The following is a 21,366-nucleotide window of genomic DNA, read 5'->3' on the forward strand; positions in this document are numbered from 1 at the left end:
TCTTCTACCACGCCATCATCTTCGCGATGCGGCTCGCGATCATGTAAACGACTAGCTTAGCAGTCAGTCAAATTTTGTCCAGACGGATCTCTCACGAGCCACCAGCTCAGCTCTCTCTTGATCAAGGAAACATCGATCGCCTCAATCACCCAAAGATGAACATCGACGTCGGCAACTTGGTCAAGAAAGCTGTCCCCGAGTCCGAGGGCCGCAACGTCAGAGTCCTGTCAGAAAACTCCAAGTCGGCCGATTTCCGCGATGGCAACTTTCTGTCACGCGACTTCCCCCGCTCCGCGCCCAAGCTGTACATCACGGGCGAGGATGATGACTTTGACGAGTTGACCATCAAGGAGTGGCGGGACGAGGGATTCGACGTCGAGTACTTCTCCGTCCAGAGCTGTGGCGCCGACGGGTACATTGAGAAACTCAAGGACTTGAGCAGGGAGAAGATGGAGCCCTGCGCCAAGTTTGGCATCGTGGGTAAGTAGGTACCACGTCCTTGCATGCAGCAGATGGTGCGGTTCCGACCTGACTTGACGATTGCGTCGCAGCGTATGACAGCGCCGCAACAATGTGTCTGGCACACTACCACATCATGGACAACAATCCCGAGTTCAAGCTCGGCCTGCTCATTGCCTACTACCCGACCGCACTCCCCGATCCAGAGGGTAGGTTCCCCAATGCCATCAGCACGCTCGTCCATCTCACCGCGGGTGCCGAGATTGGCATCACGAAGCAGTCGCAGATGGTAGGGATCCAGGGCAAGCGTCGCACCAAGAAGAAGAGGGTCGATCCCGGGGCCGGTACGGGGGGCAAGCTACAACTCGCGTACCCGAGTTACACCTACCACGCCGAGCCGGGCTTTGCGGAGCACGACGTGGAGGAGTTTGACGGCATCTGCGCCGAGATTGCTTGGAGTCGCAGTCTGTCGGCGGCGCGCAAGGTGTTTGGCATCGACCCGGATCTCGAGGTCGTCCTAGAGAGCAACCTGCAGAGCAAGTTCTTCACAAACGACATTGACAAGGCCGTCGAGGCGTACACGACGCACAAGACGCCGCATGTCACAAACATCCCCAACCTGACGGGTGGTATCGGCGTCGAGGACCTCAGGGCCTACTATGCCACAGCGTTCACCAACCCGCCCAGCACAAAAGTAACTCTCCTGTCTCGCACCATTGGGGTGGATCGCGTGGTCGACGAGATGCACATTCGCTTCAAACACACGCAGGAAGTGCCCTGGATGCTGCCCGGTGTGCCGGCGACCAACAAAAAGGTGGAGATCCTCGTGGTGAGCATCGTCGCGCTCAAGGGCGGCAAGCTGTATCAGGAGCACGTGTACTGGGACCAAGCCAGTGTCCTGATGCAGATCGGTCTGCTGGACCCAAAGCTTCTCCCCCAGACTGCAAAGGATCTTGGGGTGGACAGGCTGCCGGTCGTCGGCCGCAAGGCGGCGCGCAGGATCCTGAGAGAGTTTGATAGCGACGAGAACGAGTAACAGATGGTTTCGGGACGTGTCTAGGCGCTTGTTTCTGAGTGTATCGGGTGACGTTTTGGAGTCTTTGTGAAGGCATATTGATGACTGTAGCGCTGCCGTCGAAACAAGCTGTGTCGGGGTAGCCGCCTATATCAGGTAGGCAGATATCACTGGCGGCCTATCCCGTCTGTGGCAACGCCCCCTTGACCATCCACTCTGATCGAAGCACCTCGTCCGCCGTGAGCCGGTCCTGCGGTCGATATCTGAGCATGCCGCGCATCAGCTCGAGGACGGCCCTGCTCTCCTCCTCCCCGGATATTCCCGTGGTCTCTCGCTTCCTCCTAAATGTTTGGTTGAACTCCTCCCAAGCTTGGTCGAGCGGTGGCCATGTATCTCCTGCGGGTCGGTTTGGTCGCGTGGAAGCTGACATTCTCCGTCTACTTCTTGGCGCTCCCAGATGGCTCTCCAGTCGTGGGGGAGGCTTTCGCAGCCGAGGACGTCGAGATGCTCGGCCAGCAGCTCATTGGGCGGCACGTGCTGGCTGAAGGGGGACTTCATCCCTAGGATCTCCCGAATCGCCGTGGCCATTGTCCAGACGTCGGAAGCGGGTGAGACATGGGCGTCAGGTTCGAACAATGTTCCAGGAGGCTGACCGGGCAAGAGCGTATGATTGTCTTGGTTGAGACGTGGCTCCTCGGCTGGGGAGAAGGCTTCGCCAAAGTCAGCCAGTACAAAGCCTTGTGCATCTTTCACTGGGGATTTGCGCGCTGCCTTGGTCATGTCTATTCGTAGAGCAGCGTACGGCGGTAGATGTGGTGTTAGTAGCTGGCCATCAGTCCGTGTAATGGGCACTTTCATAGGCTCGTGAAATTTCTCTAGGAATTGCTCCACTGAAAGCTGATCAAGTCCTGAAGGAGTCTGTATGAGCATGTTCCGGATGTGGAGGTCTGGGTGATGTTGGATAGATCTAGAGTGTGATACGATGGACTAACATCCATGCAAATAGCCTTGTGAGTGGATGTAGGCAACAGCAGATGCGAGTTTTGCTGCCAGGAGGACCCTTCCAACCTCTACAGGAAACATCGGCTTGCATAGTGCGTCATTGAGATTGCCCTGTGCGACCGCCATCGTATAGCATGGATGTGTTCCATTCGGTCCAGTGACACCGCATTGATCCAGGATTTTGGGTATGCACGGATGGCTGAGCCGTTGCAGAGTGCGACTTTCGTTTTTCTGATGGAGGTTGGCATCGGCAATGCCAACCTCGACAGCGAGATAACTCTCACGGCAACGATCACGCGCGAGCCAGGTCGTCGAACACCCTCCATACCCGAGTTTGTCAAAGATCTTGTAGCGAATGTGCAGCACGTTGCCGATCAAGACGGGGTGATAGCCACCTGAGCACTACTCCTCCAAATCTTCGACTTCTTCGATCCATCCGTACTTGACGCGATCTGGGGATGCCGCGGATGTCATGGTAGGTGAGCATGCAGGCGTAGTGCGTGTGAGGATCACGGCGGGATGCCAGTCAGTGTTCAAAGTCAAACTGACTTGCCTCGTCTGTTTCTTCCCGCGGCGAGCAAAGTGGGCTTGCATGCACAGCAAGTTGTTCACATGTACAACTATATGTACAATTTGCTGCCAATTTGCTGCTGAGCTATTCTAGTATTGCATCTCACAAATATTGCGCGGGTTGAATTCAAGCTTTTCCAGAGCGAGATTTCCTCATATACTTATGCAGGTGTTGTCTACATGCCGTGCGCCTACGTACTCGCTCTCCCGAATACATCTTGAAAAGAATATTCCAGCCATAAACACCATAAGACCAAAAACGCCAAAGAATGCATCCCACATGTCGCTTGCAAGCTCATCCCAGACTCCAAGCCTCCTGACCGTCACTAAGCCGTGTCATCTAGATATCGAGTGACCGGTGGGTCGCCCAAGACTGGATCGACCACCATCTCAGGGTGACCTGTTGCATCTGGCTTCGGGTCGATGAGTGAGTCCATTATCTCAGGATCATTGTGTACCGGACCCTGGCTCATGCGGATCACCTGGTCTGGGTGTTGATGATATTGCCGCCTGAGCAGGGCGATATCTTTGTGCATGTGATGATGGGATGCTGGCGCAGCACTAACTGTCTGCAATAGTGTCGCAAGGATGAAAATGGACGTAGCTGCGATCAGAGCCATGGTGGAAGATGTTGTTTGCTGTTTGTTGTGGACCGGGTTGGTGCTTGCTAAGCCATGTTCCCACTCCCAGGGGAGATCACCTCTTATAGCCGGAGTGATACGTATATCTTGTCAAAGACTTCTCGGCTATGACGAAAGTCAGCTTCAAGTCTCAAGCTGATGCTACATGTGCGCAATGTCTCTCATGTCTCTGCCGCTTTGGTGGTGTCTCAGATGTCAGGAGATCCCTATCCAGCCTCCATGGGATATTTCAAGACCCTGACCAACCTCCTCGACATCTGCGAAATACTGTCCGACTGCATTCTTCAACGTGTCGCGCAGGATCAGCTGCACAGCGATGAACCTATCCTTGTTGCACTAGCCTCTGCCTAAGTTGGAGGACATGCCACACATGGGCGCAGTGGTGGCCGAATATAGTTGGTGCGTAGTTTTTCGTAAGGCAGCATCCATCCCTTGCTCGTTGTAAGTTGGCAGCTTGGATCAGACAGCTCAGGCTCAATGCTTAATTGAGTTTCTTGGCCTATAGTGGCTCCAGGGTAGTCACATTTCTTCACCGCGGAGCAAGATGACTGTTGTGTCGATCGAACCGAGTCTGCTGCCCTGCCACAGCGATCTCAGCGGCTCAGCGACCATGTCAATTTTCACCTGTCTAGAAACCACCTGTCAGTCTTCTTTGTCCCAAGTCGATACGTGGCAACATGACAAATTGAGGTGCAAACGGAGAAGAGGACAGTTGAGGCTGCTACAGGGCACGCAGAACCCACTCCTGAGTCGTGGCTCGCAGCCAATCAAAAGGTGCCACTTTGACCTTGGCGATCTTGAATTCTGTCACCATCTCCAGCTTTCGATGAAATCTGGCTTCATGATGATTGGAGTCATGCCTTCAATTCAGATTCAAACCTTCCGTTGACGCTCACTCAAGATTTCATCAGGATTCCTTTCTATTTCTCTTTTGAGGCATAGCGGTAGCTGATCGCATTGCGTCGCTCTCCCCTTCAGACTCCGTCTCACCGATCATCACTCATTCACATTGGCACCAAAGTCTAGTGTCGCCAACTTACCCATCACCCATCACACATTCACACAATGCCTCTCGGACGCCGGAAAACATCGTCAATATCATTGACCGCAATCTTTGCGCTCGCTCTCACAATTTTCACATCCCTCGCTTTCGCCAGCAACGATCCCTCGTCAAATCAAGACACGCAAGATAAGGACAGCAACGAGCTGATATGCCACACCGACAACCCTGATGAATGTTACCCAAAAATATTTGTACCCACGGATGAGTTCCAGACCATCCAGAAAGACCAGGAGATCCCTCAAGGTCTCCACGTCCGACTCAACGTCACCTCTGGCCTCCTCGAGGCCAAGATGAACGTGGAGGGCGAGGTCCCCGAGGAACTGAAGGGTCTATCGCCCGAGGAACAGGCCGTCCTGGTCGTCGAGCCTGAGCAGCCCGAGGAGCCACAAGTACCAGGGGGAGCCCCAGCGTACGAACCGGTCGGCGCTGTCAAGAAGCCGGAGCATGAGGCTGGGTATTTCTACGACGTCCTCTCCATGATCAAGGACCCGGCGACACGGGACACCACGTACGACGATGCGTTGGAGTGGCTGGAGGACCTGAGCCACGATATGTACTATGGCCTGAAACTCGCTGAGGATACGCAAGCGGTCAAGGAGCTCCTGTGCCTCATGAGCGACGATGCGCAGCCTGTGGAGGAGGGCGTCGTGCCTAGGGATCAGCGTGCGGCGACAATTGTCGCGGCCGCCCTGTCCAACAACCCTCCCGCTCTGCAAAAAGTCGCCCAGCAATGGTCGGATCTCAAGGGCATGACGTGCCTCGACACTCGAAAGCCCTTGAGTGAAGGGTTCTCCGGCCGCCGGTTCATCCCCCAGGGTGACGCCGTGCAAGACCCCTCCTCGCCGGGTCGCGTCAAGGCCAAGGTGAGCGTGGTGAACAACATGATGAAGAACGACAACCTTCGGAAAGAGTTTGTCGACGGCGACATGATGAAGTACCTGCTCGAGGTTCTGGTCCCGACGGCGTCATCTTGGACGTCGGCGCAGAGAAAGGTGGGCCAGCTGGCGCTGGACAACTTCTTGGACGAGGACATGGGCGCTGTTCTCGGGCAGTGGCCCGCGGACAAGGTCCAGATGGACAAGGTGTGCAAGGAAGGGTCGATGGAGGATGGATGCTGGGACTACAGAGTCAATGAGATTGCCCAGAACCACAAAGGCGACGACAGCCACTGGAGTGGGGATCTGGCGAGGAGGCTGGCCGACGCCAGGAAGACGCAGGCCGGAAAAGAGCCAGCTCGCGATGAGAAAGCAGAATTGTAGATAATTGTAGACCCGTATTGAGGATTATTCGTGCTGTCATCATACATAGTCGTGGTTCACGTTTAATTGTGGCGCAAGGTATTCCTTCTGAGTGACGGAGCTTGGCCTCATCATTTTGACCGCCTAAAAACACGGTCGACTTCGTTCTGATCGTCTTTCACTTTACTTCGCCTACCATCATCACCCGAATTCCCAATTCGAATTGCAGCCAGTATCCTCAGCATGAGCTCCTCTGTGAGAGTAACGTCCTCGCCCACCAAAGGCCGCGCCCTCACATCCGTTCACACCCAGCGTGCGGGCACACCCATCCTCGCCCTCCCACCAACCCTGCTGCTCCCCACGACACCACATCTCGAAGCCTTTTGTACATATTGTCTGGCACCTGGGACACCCAAGGCGTGCACGCAATGCCATGCAGCCTACTACTGCCACCAGAGCTGCCAACGTGCCCACTGGCGGGACGTTCACGCCAAGGAATGCAAACCCTTGACCAAGATGGGCCAGCAGCGCGCAATGAGCCTGCCGACCCAAGTCCGTCTGCTCATGCAATGTCTCCTCAAGGGGGAGAGCTTGGACACGTTGCGAGGAAGTGGGGACAAGGACCCGGATATCGAGATGATGGCCATGGCTGGCGTAGCGTATTCTGGGCTCGAGACGTCAGAGCAGAATGTGAAGAGGGCGAGTGATATTGTCACAAAGGTGTGTTTGCTAGTCTATTTGGAAACAGGGACAAATACAACTGACCACGCGAGATCCAAACCAACGCCTTCAACTGGGCGGACGACGAGGCAGGGCAGATTGGCGTCTTCCTGGAGCCGACCTTTGCCATGATGAACCATACTTGTACGCCGAACGCCATGGTACAAGTGGTTGGCCGCAAGATCATTCTTCGCGCTGAGAGAGACATCAAGGGTGGCGAAGAGATTGAGATCTCATACACAGGTACGTCTTGTCCTCCCATGCAATCCAGAATACCATTGCTGACTCTATCGTTTAGACTATACGTGGCCCAAGAAGATGAGAGCCGCCGCTCTCAAGAGCTACCATTTTGAGTGCCAGTGCTCACGATGCAAGGAGGACCTTAATGTTTATCAGGTTTGCGCTGCAACAGAAGGCAACGACCTCGACACCTTCAGCCTGGCGCTTGGCGCCTCGTCTATCAAACAACACCCGGCTGCGACGAACTCCGACACAGCGAGAGCCGCCAGCAAGTTATCAGAAGATCTATGCTCGCTGATGAAGTTCTCTGACGCCAGTCAGTACGACCTCACGGCTCTCTTGATGCGCCTGCGTCGCTGCAAGGCACTCGTCGAAAAGGGACTTTGGGCCGTTTTTCCTTTACCAAACATTCTGAGCGAAGTCGCAACGACACTGGCTCAGCACGGCTCTTTTCCGCAGGCACTCGCCATCACGTGTCTCGTAGCAGTCTCGGGTGATCCGCATCGATATCCAGCGACTTTCTTTCCGGTCCGGCTGCGAGCGCTCTATTTGATCGCCAAACTTCTGTCGCACACGGCGGCTGACACGGCGGCGCCCGCTTCGACTGGCTTGGACAGTGCGATGCAGACAGCGCTGAATGAGATTGATCAAGTGGCGTTGTGCCAGATGCTGCTCATGATGGTCATTCGACTTGCGCCGCTAGGTTTTGCCCACGAATGGGACCTGGCGAAAGACGCCAATGAGTTGCTGTCCGAGATAAACCAGCTTCCTGGGCGGGATAGGGAGGTATCGCTGATTCAGAGTTGGATTCAGAATCCGACGGATGAGCAGTCAAGAGCGTTTTTCAAGTTTGCCGTGGTCGATCCCGTCCACACGCTGGCTGACCTCGGCAAGACGGTCATCTCGGAGCTCATAGTGAATTGAACAATTCCTCCTTCCTCACCCACCAGTGCTATGCCTCGCTTTGGTAGGTCTGGATTTCTGACCAGTCGACTTTTTGAATGAAAACCAAGGCTCGCTTTTCTTGCTCTCTCCATTTTCCCCTGACATCGCCAATCTCCATGTAGGTGCCGGCGTGCGCACAGAATGCTGCAGGCCAGAAGAGCCGGCAGCGCAAGGGCTCGGAGGATTCGGGGCTGCCCTAGTCGTTCTGGAGGCCCTCTTGGGTGTGTATAAGACTTGATCGACCTCGTCTTCATCGTCTTCGAGATGCGTTGCCTTGCGTTTATGGCTCGGGGGCGCGTCCTCAACAACCACATCGCTCGCTACGCTCATTTCGTGCAAAGAGCTTCCGTCAGACGCCGGCTGTACGATTTGTTGGGGCATGCGACTGGCTGCCAGCTCAGATCGAAGCAATTTGACCTCTTGTCTCAGGGCGCCTATCTCTGCTGCATGTGCGTCGCTCTTCTCGAGGCCGTCCACTGCCATGGTTCGTACGCCTGCCATCTGCCGTTTCATTGCCTCGTTCTGCGCTCGCAATGCAACAATATCTTGTCGAGCAGAAGACAGCTGGTCCTGGAGGTCTTGCTGATTGGTTTCGCTTCTTTGTATAGAAGTCTTCCATGAGGCCAGTTCTTTCGCGCGGTGGGCGGCGTCCTCTTGCAAGAGACCAATATTGGCGCGCATTTGACGCATGCCTGCCTGGGCCTCGAGGAGCTGTTCGTTGAACCTGGACACAAACTGCTCGCCCACTTTGTTTATGTGGCAGATGGCCTCCTCCTGTTCCGCCACATCGTCTTGTAGCTGGAAGATGTCCACACTGGAGACGTTTTTCGGCGCATGACTGTGGAAGCTGGGGCGGAATTGATCGCTGGCGGATGAGTCCAGGTCGTCTGAAGAGTCAATGTCCGAGTCGGACTCTCTTTTTTGCTTTTGGATGGGCAATACCCGTACTATTTCTGGTTTAAGTACCCGACGTTCGTCGGCAGCCGACTTGAATACCACCTCCTGAGGTCGTAAGAAGACCTGGCCACTGATGGTGTTAGGGTGATTTCAGTATGGAGTGTGCACCTACACGTAGAATTCATGACCTGGAGGCGCATTGGTGTTGATCAAATGAGAGCCAGACTGACAGGTCGCACAACACATCAATTGTATTTCACTTGTACTGGTCAGCGGAAGATTCCTGTTGTAGTCCCAGAGAGTCCACTACCAGCCCTTTGCGATCGAGTTCGTTCCTCCCGCTCGGGACTGCTTTGATTTGTTGAATGAGAGCCGACTGCGGATTCCAGCGCTCTCCTCCTCATCGCGTGGTGTGATGTAGTAATTCCCAACCCTTGTCCACTGGTTGGAAACTGTTCCAAGCTTCGCATCGCATTTGGCACACCGTACCGTGACGAGATCCATGGAAGAAGTCCAAGGAGGCAGATCGCCGATGTACGACACTGTATGAAATAGAAAATGCCTTATTCTATAGCAAGAAGTTTGAATTGAAATTGAAGAAATACAAAGGGCAGACCCACGGCCAAGGTTGAGATGGATGAGAACTTGAAGCCTTGGACGCGCATAAAGTCGCGTTGGAATGCTCCACTACGCAGCTGCTTCACGCTACTGCCCGAATAGGCTAGACCTGTAGATCTGACAACCGACCCTGGCAGTTGCGATAAGATAAGATAAGGTACGTATCTTTTCCGACCTTGTGTCGATTTGAAGAGACTGCGAGCGACACCACGTCCTTACAGCGGCCACCAACCCACAAGTGAACTCGGCGCGGTCGTCCACTCCCTTCGTTTGCGCAATTGCTCCTGGACCTCTGTTCTCTCACCTAGCATGGGACGAGGCCTGCGCAAACGCCCCAAGTGCACACAGAACATCCCTTCCTCCCGCGACATTCCCTCCCCCGACGACGGCGACACCATGACACTACCACCCGCAGAAGCGATGCTTGCAGAGACGCCGTCGGCCCTCGACGCAGCGTCCAGCGACGGCTCCCTCAAGCGCTCGAAACCAGACGACGTCTCCGACGGTGGTGGTGAATGGCAGACTGTCTCGCGACCCACCAAGAAGGCCAAGAAAATACCCAAGCAAGGCAAAGGCTCCTATCCGAGCATCACCTTCTCGCCGAATGCGCGCCTCAACGCCAAGATCTCGGTGAACAACCTGCGCGACCTGGTGACGTACATTTACGCCGACGGGCCCGCGCCGCAGTGGGTGGCTGTCTCGCATCGACCCGAGTTCCGCAAGATTGTCACCATCATGGTGCCTGGCCTGGAGGAGGCCATGTTCAAGGCGAGCGTGGATTTTGACACGTACAACGACAAGACTGAGGACCGGGAGGAGGAGGAGGAGGAGGAGGAGAAGATCATGACATCGCCGGACGATTACTATCCCAGGAAGCTCTCCAAGGAGAGACTGCCAGAGGCGCTCCAGCCATTTGCAGACATCTTCCCGCATCTGTGGCCGGTCAAGACCCCTGGCGATGACAAGAATGGCAAGATGCATTCGCCAATGGCCGCATTCCTCACGGCGCCCACACCCAAGGACGGGCCCAAGAAGGCAGGCGGCGTCAAGCCTGCGCGAGAGCCCAATGGCTGGAAGAATGAGAGGACACCCATCACGTCCTTCATCGCGACGGCCGAGCAGCTCACGGAAAATGGATACCTAGTCCATCCAGCATTACTACCCGAGGGCGAGGCACGCGACACGTTTGCCGCGCCGGAGGGGTGGGTCATCACCAAGGTCAATGATATCTCCGAGGGCGAGGTCCCCGACAAGGAGATTCAGCAAGGCAGCATCACCGCCGGACGGGATGTGCTCGCCCTGGACTGCGAGATGTGCATGACCGGCGAGAAGGAGTTCTCCCTGACCCGCATCAGTCTCGTCGACTGGGCCGGTGACGTGGTAATGGACGAGCTCGTCAAACCCGACAAGCCCATCATCGACTACGTGACGCAGTTCTCAGGCATCACTGAGGAGATGCTCCGGCCCGTCACGACCACCATCAGAGACATCCAGCAGAAGCTACTCGAGATCCTGCACCCGAGAACCATCCTCATCGGCCACTCGCTCGAATCCGACACAAAGGCCATGCAGCTCGCCCACCCCTTCATCGTCGACACATCCATTCTCTACCCCCACCCTCGCGGGCCTCCACTCAAGTCCTCTCTCAAGTGGCTCGCGCAAAAGTACCTCTCGCGCGAGATCCAAAAAGGCGGCGCGGCAGGCCACAACTCCATCGAGGACGCCAAGACCTGCCTCGACCTCACCAAGCAGAAATGCGAAAAGGGGCCGCAATGGGGCACCAGCGACGCCCAGGGCGAGAACCTCTTCCGCCGCCTCGCGCGCGCCGGGACGACCTACAAAGCCCAGGGCGGCCAGGAAGCCGTCGGCGGTCTCGAGGTGGGCAAGACCAGCGCGGCCGTCGACTGGGGCGACCCGAAGCGCGGCGCGGGCAACGGCGCGACATACCAGCTCGGATGCAAGGACGACGAGGAGGTCACGCAGGGCGTCATCCGCGCTGTTCACGGTGACGCGGACGGTAAGGAGATTCGCGGCGGGGGCGTGGACTTTGTCTGGGCGCGCATGCGGTCCCTCGAGGCGCAGCAGGGCTGGTGGAATCGCAACCGTGTCGGCGCCGCCTCTACCACGGGAGGACCGCCCGTCAGCGCGGAGACGGACGCAGCGACACTGGAGCAAAGTCTACGCGACGTGTCTGATCGCTTGGCCCGCATACACGCGGCTCTGCCGCCGTGCACGGCCTTCATCGTGTTCAGCGGCTCAGGGGATCCGAGAGAGATGGCCAGGCTGCAGCAGATGCAGGCACAGTGGAAGAAGGAGTATAATACCCCCGGCAAAAAGTGGGATGAGCTGAGTGTGAAGTGGACAGATGTCGAGGAGCAGGCGCTCAAAAAGGCGGCGAGAAAGGCCAGGTCAGGGATAGGCTTCATCTCCGTCAAATGAAAAAACACGCATTAGACAAAGATCAACTAGAACACACAACACTATTCACGCCGCGATGCTCTCCGTCTTTGATTCAATGAGTGTATGTGTTTCATATTGTTCATAAGACGAGGACGTTGGCCCTCGTTACCCACGATATATCCTGATTATCTATTTGCTTTGCTGTCCCCAAGATTCCCCAAGCCAGTCAGTTCCCTTCCCCGTTGTCGACCCAGGCATTTTTGGCGTTACGCCGTCGCTAATGGCGAGTGAGTGTGTACAAAATAACAACCCATGCAATGAAAATCGAAAGTCTGATCGCAGAGATGGTGATGTGAATCTCAAATATGTCCCAAATATGCATGCCCCGATGATACCAAGGCTTCGAGTACTATTCCATGACAGAAAGCCCCAGTTCTGCGCCATAAAATGAAGGTGCAGTCCATGAACAGGATCATGTCTGCCTGGAACTGGACCGCTCATTGACCACCTCGGCCGATGTGCCGATCAAGTCCGCGTCCTTGAACTCAGGGTCCACGCGGTTGATGTTGTGCTGCGACACCATGCCAAAACTAGCTGGCCGCTCCCCTGTGCGACGCGAGCTCGGATGGCGCGAGAGGTCAACGTTGAAGTCGGACGAGGCGTGGGACGACAGCCGTCTCTGCGATGCTGTTCGTTCAAACGGCAGTCGTGCGAGAAGTGGCGGCCCTTGCAACTGGGTCGGTCGCTCCGGGAACCGCGGGCGCGAGGCAGCAGTTGTGGCAGATCGAGAGGAGTCCACTAGCGCAGAGTTGCGTTTCGAGCTCTTGCGGGGAATTTCAGGGCCCGGACTATCGGAGCGCCCTTCGGTTTCTGCCCGAGGCTCTGGCGGTATGGATCCACGTGGGAGACGCTCCATCACAGGGCTGTCAGGTTCGTCGTCATCCGGACCCCTTGGCTCTCCGGTTTCTGTGAGCAGGTCGCCAGGTTTGCGCATCGGGGAGCGCTGGGGTGATGCTTTAGGCCGGGGCTCATCATCGTCCGAGTCGATGGGTCCGTTCCGCAGGACGCCCATCGCCACAGGAATACCTTCTGGCGGTGTCTCATCGCCAAAGGCCCCATTTCGTGCCATCATGTCGGGTCGCATACGGGCACTTCGTACCACTTCGAAGCCCTTGCCCTTCTCCTTTGTCTTACCACCCAGGAGCCCCCTGAACCAGCCAGTAGCCGTGGCCACCGGACCAGTTGGGTCGGCGGGGCCGGTGCCGAGTTTACGACCAGGTCCATCAGAGTTGAGCGCGGGCCCACGTACGCCATAGTAAAAGTCAACCTCGCGTGTCGAGTAGTCTGGTCGGTTGGGAAGGGCGTTTGCCGGGTTAGCAGCGCCTGGTGCCGGCGTCGGATTGCGTGAAATATCAGCTCCAATACCAAGACCTGTTCCAGCGCCACCGCCGGCCCCTGCAGCGGCCGCTGACTCTGCGTCTTCGCCTGATGCACCGGGAGGCGCCATCGTCCGCGCTGTGTCGCCGGCTGCCGCATCAGATGCAGCCGTTGGGTTTTCAAGCTCGGTGCTGAGCGTACCCTGCCGCCTGCGGGGCGGTCGATAATAAGGATCGGCCGCCTCTATATGTAAGCCGGGGTTCTGTGATCGAGCCGCAGTCGGCGAGGTGAGGAAAGAGAATATCGACGTTGTGCCCCCGGGCGTATCCAACGCCACTGAGCTGCCGCTGTCCACATGTCGGTGCGTACGACCGTGCCCTGCTGGGTACATGTCGACGCTGTCCATCACTGAACTGTCTCGATGGCGTGGAGGGCCCAGCATGCCACCGAGACTGGCACCAGAGGAGCTTCGCACACGCCCGCTGGGCATTGAGTAACCCGTCTTGGTACCATCCTCCACGTCCAACATGGCCGAAGTCGACAGTTGACTTGCGCGTGACGGGCCGTTCCTTGGCGTCCCGCGACGAGCGAGCTGGCGCATACCAAAGATTTTGGACAGACCCCCTCTTGTAAGGCCACGGTCGTCGTCGCCCCCTGCACCGAGCATCAATGCGACAACCTCGACGATTGTCTGCAGTGCGTTGATGAAAAAGCCCAAGACCAGTACCACCGCATGAAGCAGGAGGATTACATATCCGATCCACCCCTTCGGACCATCGGTGACGCCTAGATTGGGCGCAAAGGCGACCATGAGCATGACGGTGAAAAATCGCATGGTCGAGAACACTGTATGATACGCATTCATCGATGTCGGTGGATTGAAGGGCCGGAAGGCGTGGATCGTGAGGACCTGGATGACCTCACAGATCGCCAGCAGGATGACCTGTGCAATACCGCTGTCTTGCACAGCACCAATTGCAATGCCTCGAATGAACGTCAGCAGAACTGGGATGAGAGCAAAAGCAGCAGAGTGGTCCGAGTATGTGTTGTACAGTGGGCCGTAACGTAGCACATTGGGTAGATCGTCGAAGAGAACAGACTTGGGTCGCGTCTTGATGATCAGTCGAAGCGTCCAGGCCGCGGGCACAATGAGAAAGACGATTGTGACAACGGCCAGCCCAATGGTGTAGGCTGGTGAGCGGTCGGCAATGACGAGCTGGAAGGCCGAAATTGAAATGATGGGGAGCAAGAAGTAGTTGTAGACTATGCGAATGACGTTGCCGACGGAGAAGGGCACGTTCTTCGACCGCAGGTCCTCCTCTGGTGTGCCTGAGAGGGTCCTGAGCACCCACTGGAACAAAAAGCCGATTTGCGCAAAGACCGAGACGGCAGCGATGATGACGAGGAGCCATACCATCATACCGGCCCAGACATCCTCGGGTCTCGCAATTCCAACCAACTGCCCAATCTCTTCGAGGCCATACGTCCCGTTCTTCACATAGATCCCGTCCACGACGCTTTGCCAGGGCTCGCTGTTGGTCACAAAGCTCTGGTTGAAGATGAGAGATGACCAGGAAGCCTGGCTGACAATCGGCTGGTAAAAGCCCGGGTAGTTCAGGCTCAGGCCTCCGGTCAGCACAATGAACTGGATGTACTGAAGACAGTCGCCGAAACCAGGTGTAACTAGGCGCAGGAGATCAGCGTCTCGGCCATAATTCGACGTCCAATGGAACACATCCGTGCTGCCCCAAGGGCTCCATATCGCGGCGAAAATGACGGCAAAGCCGGTCAACAGCAGGATGAGCAGCGGTAGGAATCGAAGTAGTTGCGCATAGCCTCCCATGTCAGGCGTAATGTTGGTGGAGATGCATCCAATGTTAGTAGCCTCTGAATCACCGTTAATGATCAGAACCGTGGTCGAGAATGTGGAAAAGGCGTAGGAATCGAAAAAGTCGTGGCTGAGGTTGACAGCTGGGAGATCTTCCAGATCGCTGGATTCATGTTAGCACCGTGCAACAAGACATGATAGGTTCCTGACCAGCAGATACGTACATGTTGCTCGTGTTGAAAACAGGCCCGAGGGGACACTGTAGATTCGTCAATCCGTCATTGCAAAAGTCCGACACATGGCTCCATGGCTCGAACGTGAGGACATTTACACGCGAATATAGTGTCGTCGCCTTGGGATTGGCCGAGTCCGGTTCGGGATTCTGGATGATCTTGCCGTCGGTCTGCTCAGGGTCTCGCCAATGTGGACTGTCGGGTGGTGGCAGTTCACGATTGGTACGTGATCCAGAGACGTTGCCCCAGACAACTACCCGGAGATTATGGCTGTCATCCTGGGTGTCGAATACGGCATCAGCGTATAAAGGGTTCCATTGCAAAGGTGTTGGATCATTAAGTCGATATGAGTCGGGCAAGCAGTTCTGAAATGGTATTCGAACCGCTTTAATAGGTGTGATAGCAGAAAAGGCCAGTATTATAGAAAATATCAATGTTGAAGGTCGAGGTATTGCCCACGATTGTTGTTTTCGCTGCGACGAGTCGCTCTGTCGATGCCCGGATTCTAGACGCGAGGGAGTCATCGACGATGGGCCATCATTCGTTCTGCGAAGCTGTGCTTGCGATTCGGTCATGGTCGAGGGGGCGACGACATTGGGTCGACCTTGGCAACGCTGGCAGTGGAGGCAACAGGGCTCAGCAGCAAGCGGAACAGTCGCCATCACGGATATGCGGTCTCCCAAGCAGCGTGTTGGCGCGAACTCGCACAGGCACAAAAGGAGGGGGGCGAAAGGCCTCAGGCATCTAGGTGCGATGGGCAGACGTGCATCATGGGTTGCGATCTGGCACTGGCGGTCGTCGCGCGTCTCGTTCACAGAAAAACAAGGGATCGAATCGAATACGAGGAGTGGCGGGTTTCCAAGGTTGGGGAACAGGGAAGGGATCGTTGTTTGGGGGTGCGCGTTTGTCAATTCGAAGTAGCGGCAAAACAAGAGAGCGAGTGACTGGCGACCAGATACTGGCAACGCGGAAGGGTTCTCACAAAGAAAGAGATATTAGGCGTGGGAGCAGAATAAAGTGAAGGTGGTAAGGTGAGCGCGGCAGTCCAAGGGCCAAGGGAAAAGAAAATGGGACTGGAAATCAGGATGACATGACCTGGATTACGATTACTGGGAAGGCCAGGCAGGTAGGTCCAGCCAGTCCCACCCGATCTCATCAGTCCAGATGCAGCTGGGTGCCCACTTGGGCTTGCTATCACGCTTATTCCGTACTGCGCCTCACCAGCAAAGACACAATGCCGTCTTGGACATCAATCCATCATGTTGATGAGCACCCAAACTGTGTCACGCATGCCGTACACAAAGGGTTGTGCATCTACCGCCAGTTGCCATAGCATTACCGTTTAATTTACGCCCGAACAATGACTCGACACAGTTCCAGCTCCAATTTAGCTTCAGGTGCAGGCAGCTCCAGCTACAGCTACAGCTTTAGCCCTGACTCCCACCGTTGATACAGTATCTCGGATCTACGCATCTCATTCAAGCACCAAGAAGGCACTGTCGAAAGGGGATAATGGGTCTGGGTCGCGCTTCTTCTCTCTGGTGCCACGACGGCGACTGGAGGCACAAGATGAACTGCGGTTACTGTCAGGGGCTCCTCACGATCCACAATCGTACAAACTGAAGCTAAACGGGTCAGATCCAATCTACGTACACGTATACGTATTGACGTTGATGATACTCGTAGCTTAGTCAACGAGGATACTCACGATCCCTTCATGCCATGCCCTTAAGTTGCTTGGCGTGGCGCACCGACCGTAGCCCTCGTCACGACTCACCATACTATGCTACACGTCGCACACAGCCACACTATGTACACCATGCCCAGAAAGTATGTTAGAACCCTGGCCAAGTATTTTCACATGTTCCGTCGCTGATCCCTCAGGCTTATTGAAATGAGAAGCATCAGCGCAAATTCTGCGCCAGAACGACGACGTGTCAAACAAGACATGGTGGAAGCAAATTTCCTTTAATAGCCACAGCCGCCCCAAATCTTCGTGAACACGAACAAACCTAACGTTAACGCGAACTCCCTGATTGATTACCCTGGGGCTCGCGACGTAGCTCCTAGATCAGCCCCACCTGATGCTGCTATTTTCGGTTGCAGATCCACGGCATGTCTGGGGACTGCAGCGTCTTCTTTGACCCACTATTGGTCCAGAACGTCCATCATCATCAATGTCCGATTCACATCGTTACGCTCCAGTCTTTGGCTGATGTGTTGCGCAATAAAGAGTAGCATTAGTATTACGGAGTAGTTGATAGAAACATTCCGAGTGCAGTTTGTTCCCATACTCCCCAGCTATGCGCGCCAGATCATTCCCATTTAAGATCATCCCAAACACCAAACACCGCAAGCACGACGAAAAACAAGTACGTACAGCCTAACTTCCCATAAGAAACCCTGTCGGTTTCTTCGCTTGCAGTATGCTCCGTGGCTTCTCAAAAGATGCATCGGCCTCCATGTCGTCAGTCGACCGGAGACTCATCCAGGAGCATTTGAATAATCTCATATAATCGAACATTATGCTCCAGGTCGTCCGTCCATTCCAAGTGGCGCGCTCTTAAGAACTCATTCGGTGTTTCCTGGCCATTCAGTAAAGCAGCCATGTCTCGCATGATTGTTTCTGCTTCTTGCCTGACTGTTGTCTCTAGGCGCCACGTCCCCAAGTCTGCGCACAAAAACTCAAGCGGCAGCGGCTCAGAAGCACGCCGCTCTGTCAGCGGCTGCATCTCTCCTAGACCAGATGCCATGTTTCGCTCCACGCGAGCTGTGGTGGGAAGGTCTAGAGAAGGCGCCTCCTGATGGTGTGATGCGTTCCCCAATCGTTGGCGTTGGTATGCGTCGCGCAGTGATTCCGGTCTCTCGCTACGAGGTGTGTCCCTTCTCCTCAGAACGGGAACGAGCGCCGTGGCTGGATTTGTATCCGTCTCAAAGTATACTTGCTGATGACTCCCATGGTCTTGCGCATTATAGGTGGTTTTGAGGGGCTCCTTGGTCCGCTGTCTCTTCTGCCCGAGGCCGTGCTCGTCGACATCGGATGGCGCATCACAATATCTCTTGTGACCTTGTTGGAGAGGTTCGCGTTCGATGTCCATTTCGTCAGTCAAACCGCGCTGGGGCTCTACTTCACGTTCTGGACCGGTTGTTCTCATCAGCAGGTTTTGCGCATTGTGAGACCATGCACCTCCCGCGGCGTGTTTGTCCTCACCCGATGTCGCCATGGCTGCACCAAGAGTCCGTGATGTCGATAGGTTTTTCTGTTTGCTTGCAGTCGGCGGATGAACCGGGCCAAACGGATGCTAGCCGCTGGCAGGTTGAAAAGAGCGGACGCTGCCAAATTTATCTGTGTGGGAGGATCCTGAGAACCTTTGGCCGCCGAAAACCTTATCTTCGCTGGGGCGCGGACGCACGAACTCGCCACGTCTTGCTGGCACCGAAACCCTAACTCTTGGTGGAGGTGAAACGGACCTCACGAACAGATCGGAGCTGACACTTCGCTCATTGCGAGCCCTAGAGCCATCAAGGGCCAGACTTGGCGCTCTATAAGCTGGACTGTATGCCGCGGCAGCATGAGGTCTGTACTCGGTTGCTGGCGGTGTCTGCATTGGAGGCGATTCAGAGAGAGAAAGTGCCGGGCTCATGGATGCGGATATCTCGCGTCGATTCGGGCGCTCCCGTCGGGGGCGAGGTGTCCATGGTGTTGGAAGGAAAAAGCTGGCCTCTGAGTTTCTTGCAGCGCCGCGGTTTCTTGTAGCACCGCGAGTGGCTGCGCCCGCGGTCATTGTTCTGTTGAGTGGAAGCTGTAGATCGCCCGGCGGTGCAGAAGGCTGTAACAGGATATCCAAGTCCACGTCCAGGCTCATGGCCTCATCGCTTTCCTCGGGAGCCTCGTTGGACCGCGTAGATTGCAGTGGCTGAAGAGCATGACGATTTTGATGATCACTCTGAGTCTGGACAGAACCCACACCAGAATGTAGTTCTTGACCTTCCGTTGCCGTATCATTAGTTGCAATGTGAAAGCTCGGTTGGCTGTCCGACTTGAAGTATCGATGGATACCTTCAGTCTGGCCCGCTATTCTTGATTGCTTTTTGGCCTTTTCGGTGCTCATTTTACACGCGTTACCCTGAACAGGAATTGCTGGCACTCGGACGGACTGCACGTCGACCAGGCATTCCTCGTCCGTCGCATCGCTGATGTTTCGGGCCATGTTGACCTTGGGATCCACTCGCATGTCCGCCTCAATCGATTCCGCAGCGTCACTAGCATTTGCTGTTGCATCTTCGTCTTTAATCAAGGCTTCTGCGATTATCGAGAGGTCATCTTGGCTTGTTTTACAACTTTCTGCTGGCTGATCCGACGTACTAATGAGCGATCCTCTGCTCTGTGGCGTTTCCGTTAGGCTCGCTGCTGGTTCAATATCCAGCAGGCGCAGAAGCTCGGCCTCGCTGTCAGGATCGACCAGCGGATCAGTGCCAAACAAATTATTGAATTCCACGTCAAAATGCTCACACCGGTCCTGTTGACTCTCCGAGTTTTCGCTTGTACCTGTGACTTGAAAAGCGGATGGTACGCAAACGTCGGCCTTAGTTGTGCTTTCCTGTGCGGGTACTAAAGGAGACGCTCTGTAAAAGCTGGAAAAGAGCTCTTCTAGGCAGTCCAGAATTTTCTGCTCGTTCGTGAACAGAACCTCGTCCTTCAAGGGGGCAATATTAGGGTCGTAAGCCCCAACAGCGCATTGGATACTAAGCTGCATAAAGGGGGCTGCGACGCTCCTCCCCATGGCTTTGTTGAAATGACTCTTGAAGAGACTGTTAATTTTGCGACCGGTGCCTCGTACAGAAGTCATGGGACGTGAGTCAATACACATGAATGCGCCTTTTCCTCTGATCGCCGCCTCGTCACAACCTGTACTTGGGAGTACTGCGTCGACAGAGATGGTAGGTTGCTCATCCGGTTTCGTAGAGCCAGCTGTTTCAAGAACCCACTTCTTCTGGACAACAGCACACTGCGCGCTCGCTTCTTTGCTCAGAAGCTGCATGACGGCGTGCTTTGCCGTGGGTTTTGGTCCAGGCGAATACGACCATTGTTGCTTCGGTTCTCCTGGGACCTTGAGGTTCATCTTCACATGAGGTCTAGCCAGGGCATAAGACAGCAACAGGTCCCTTGTTCTTGCCAAGGCCTTTCGGCTCTCTCTGATGGCCTGCTGCTTTCGAACTGCAATGTTGTCGAATAATCCCTCCACAAGTACCGTGGTCCCTTGCGGCGCCGGGACTGGCTTCTGTTCTGCCACGCCGCCCCCTCGCGAGTTGAGCGTCACTTTCGTAGCGACGCTATCCGCACTGGTCTTTGTCGTGATCTTCAAGCCTCCTTTCGACACGGCATTGGCACTTGCGAGTGCCTCTCCACGGAATCCCAACGTCCGCGTTCCCACCAGGTCTTCGAAGCAACGTAGCTTGCTCGTGTGCGCTCTCTTGCCCAGCGAGGCGAGGTCCTCAGCCGGTATACCCGCGCCATTGTCCCGCACATGGATCCTGTCGGCGGTGTTGGGCGAGATCAGCACCTCTATAGTCGTTGCGCCGGCATCAATCGCGTTATCGAGAAGCTCCTTCACAAGAGATGGGGGGTCGGAGATCGTGACAGAGGAGCCGAGTAAGCGCACGGTATCGAAATTCAGCTTCGCTATAGTCATATTCGTGTGCAGAATTCAGAGCATGGGTGGATAGATGGATACGTGTGATCGACTTCGCTCAAATGTCTTCAATCCGGAACAGATGAAGCTGATGACAGGAGAAAGCCCGAGGGGGACGTGAGAGTAAGGTTGCCATGGTAGCTGGAAATTTTAGCACAGTGGCACTAGGCAGCAATGAATGATTTTTCTACTCTGAGGAAAGAGCGTCCCTATCGTCTCTTTTCTGATGCAAGAACCTCCAATTCTCAAAACAGCAACATCGAGGGCCCGCCTCAGGGCCCAGAAGTGCTCTTTCCCAGAAAACCCTGCATCAAATGTGCTACCCTGCACTACACTAATCGGTTTACCCCGCTTGTCACCAGACTCGGACAGATCCGTCCAGGCAACACCCCACCACCGATCGCGCACTGCCAGCGAGCTGCGTCCC

General features: G+C 55.5%; 8 protein-coding genes across 8 annotated transcripts; 4 read left to right on the forward strand and 4 right to left on the reverse strand.

Annotated features, from left to right (window-relative positions):
• Positions 1-155: 155 nt before the first annotated feature.
• On the forward strand, positions 156-1,495 carry J7T54_006325 (uncharacterized protein; the record flags this gene model as incomplete). The annotated part of the gene is made up of 2 exons (XM_051506276.1): positions 156-480; positions 552-1,495. The coding sequence occupies 2 exons, from the start codon at positions 156-158 to the stop codon at positions 1,493-1,495; spliced, it is 1,269 nt and encodes a 422-aa protein (XP_051366842.1).
• Positions 1,496-1,652: 157 nt separating this feature from the next.
• On the reverse strand, positions 1,653-2,404 carry J7T54_006326 (protein kinase; the record flags this gene model as incomplete). The annotated part of the gene is made up of 2 exons (XM_051506287.1): positions 1,653-1,843; positions 1,903-2,404. 2 exons carry the CDS (start codon positions 2,402-2,404, stop codon positions 1,653-1,655), a joined length of 693 nt encoding a protein of 230 aa, XP_051366843.1.
• Positions 2,405-4,752: 2,348 nt separating this feature from the next.
• On the forward strand, positions 4,753-6,009 carry J7T54_006327 (nucleotide exchange factor SIL1; the record flags this gene model as incomplete). The annotated part of the gene is made up of 1 exon (XM_051506298.1): positions 4,753-6,009. The coding sequence occupies one exon, from the start codon at positions 4,753-4,755 to the stop codon at positions 6,007-6,009; it is 1,257 nt and encodes a 418-aa protein (XP_051366844.1).
• A 222-nt stretch (positions 6,010-6,231) lies between these two features.
• On the forward strand, positions 6,232-7,872 carry J7T54_006328 (Histone-lysine N-methyltransferase SMYD3; the record flags this gene model as incomplete). Its single annotated transcript, XM_051506309.1, has 3 exons — positions 6,232-6,708; positions 6,762-6,951; positions 7,007-7,872. 3 exons carry the CDS (start codon positions 6,232-6,234, stop codon positions 7,870-7,872), a joined length of 1,533 nt encoding a protein of 510 aa, XP_051366845.1.
• A 28-nt stretch (positions 7,873-7,900) lies between these two features.
• On the reverse strand, positions 7,901-8,990 carry J7T54_006329 (uncharacterized protein; the record flags this gene model as incomplete). Its single annotated transcript, XM_051506320.1, has 3 exons — positions 7,901-8,089; positions 8,137-8,780; positions 8,963-8,990. 3 exons carry the CDS (start codon positions 8,988-8,990, stop codon positions 7,901-7,903), a joined length of 861 nt encoding a protein of 286 aa, XP_051366846.1.
• A 727-nt stretch (positions 8,991-9,717) lies between these two features.
• On the forward strand, positions 9,718-11,847 carry J7T54_006330 (putative exonuclease-like protein; the record flags this gene model as incomplete). Its single annotated transcript, XM_051506331.1, has 1 exon — positions 9,718-11,847. One exon carries the CDS (start codon positions 9,718-9,720, stop codon positions 11,845-11,847), a length of 2,130 nt encoding a protein of 709 aa, XP_051366847.1.
• Positions 11,848-12,280: 433 nt separating this feature from the next.
• Positions 12,281-15,523, reverse strand: J7T54_006331 (putative membrane protein -like protein; the record flags this gene model as incomplete). Its single annotated transcript, XM_051506342.1, has 4 exons — positions 12,281-15,176; positions 15,238-15,272; positions 15,345-15,441; positions 15,504-15,523. 4 exons carry the CDS (start codon positions 15,521-15,523, stop codon positions 12,281-12,283), a joined length of 3,048 nt encoding a protein of 1,015 aa, XP_051366848.1.
• A 3,341-nt stretch (positions 15,524-18,864) lies between these two features.
• J7T54_006332 (DNA mismatch repair protein MutL) lies at positions 18,865-20,939 on the reverse strand (the record flags this gene model as incomplete). The annotated part of the gene is made up of 4 exons (XM_051506353.1): positions 18,865-19,076; positions 19,307-19,549; positions 19,613-19,695; positions 20,236-20,939. The coding sequence occupies 4 exons, from the start codon at positions 20,937-20,939 to the stop codon at positions 18,865-18,867; spliced, it is 1,242 nt and encodes a 413-aa protein (XP_051366849.1).
• Positions 20,940-21,366: the final 427 nt, after the last annotated feature.

This window comes from Emericellopsis cladophorae (assembly GCF_022114955.1).
Source record: "Emericellopsis cladophorae strain MUM 19.33 chromosome Unknown NODE_1_length_1489480_cov_119_871856, whole genome shotgun sequence".
NCBI lineage: Eukaryota > Fungi > Ascomycota > Sordariomycetes > Hypocreales > Bionectriaceae > Emericellopsis > Emericellopsis cladophorae.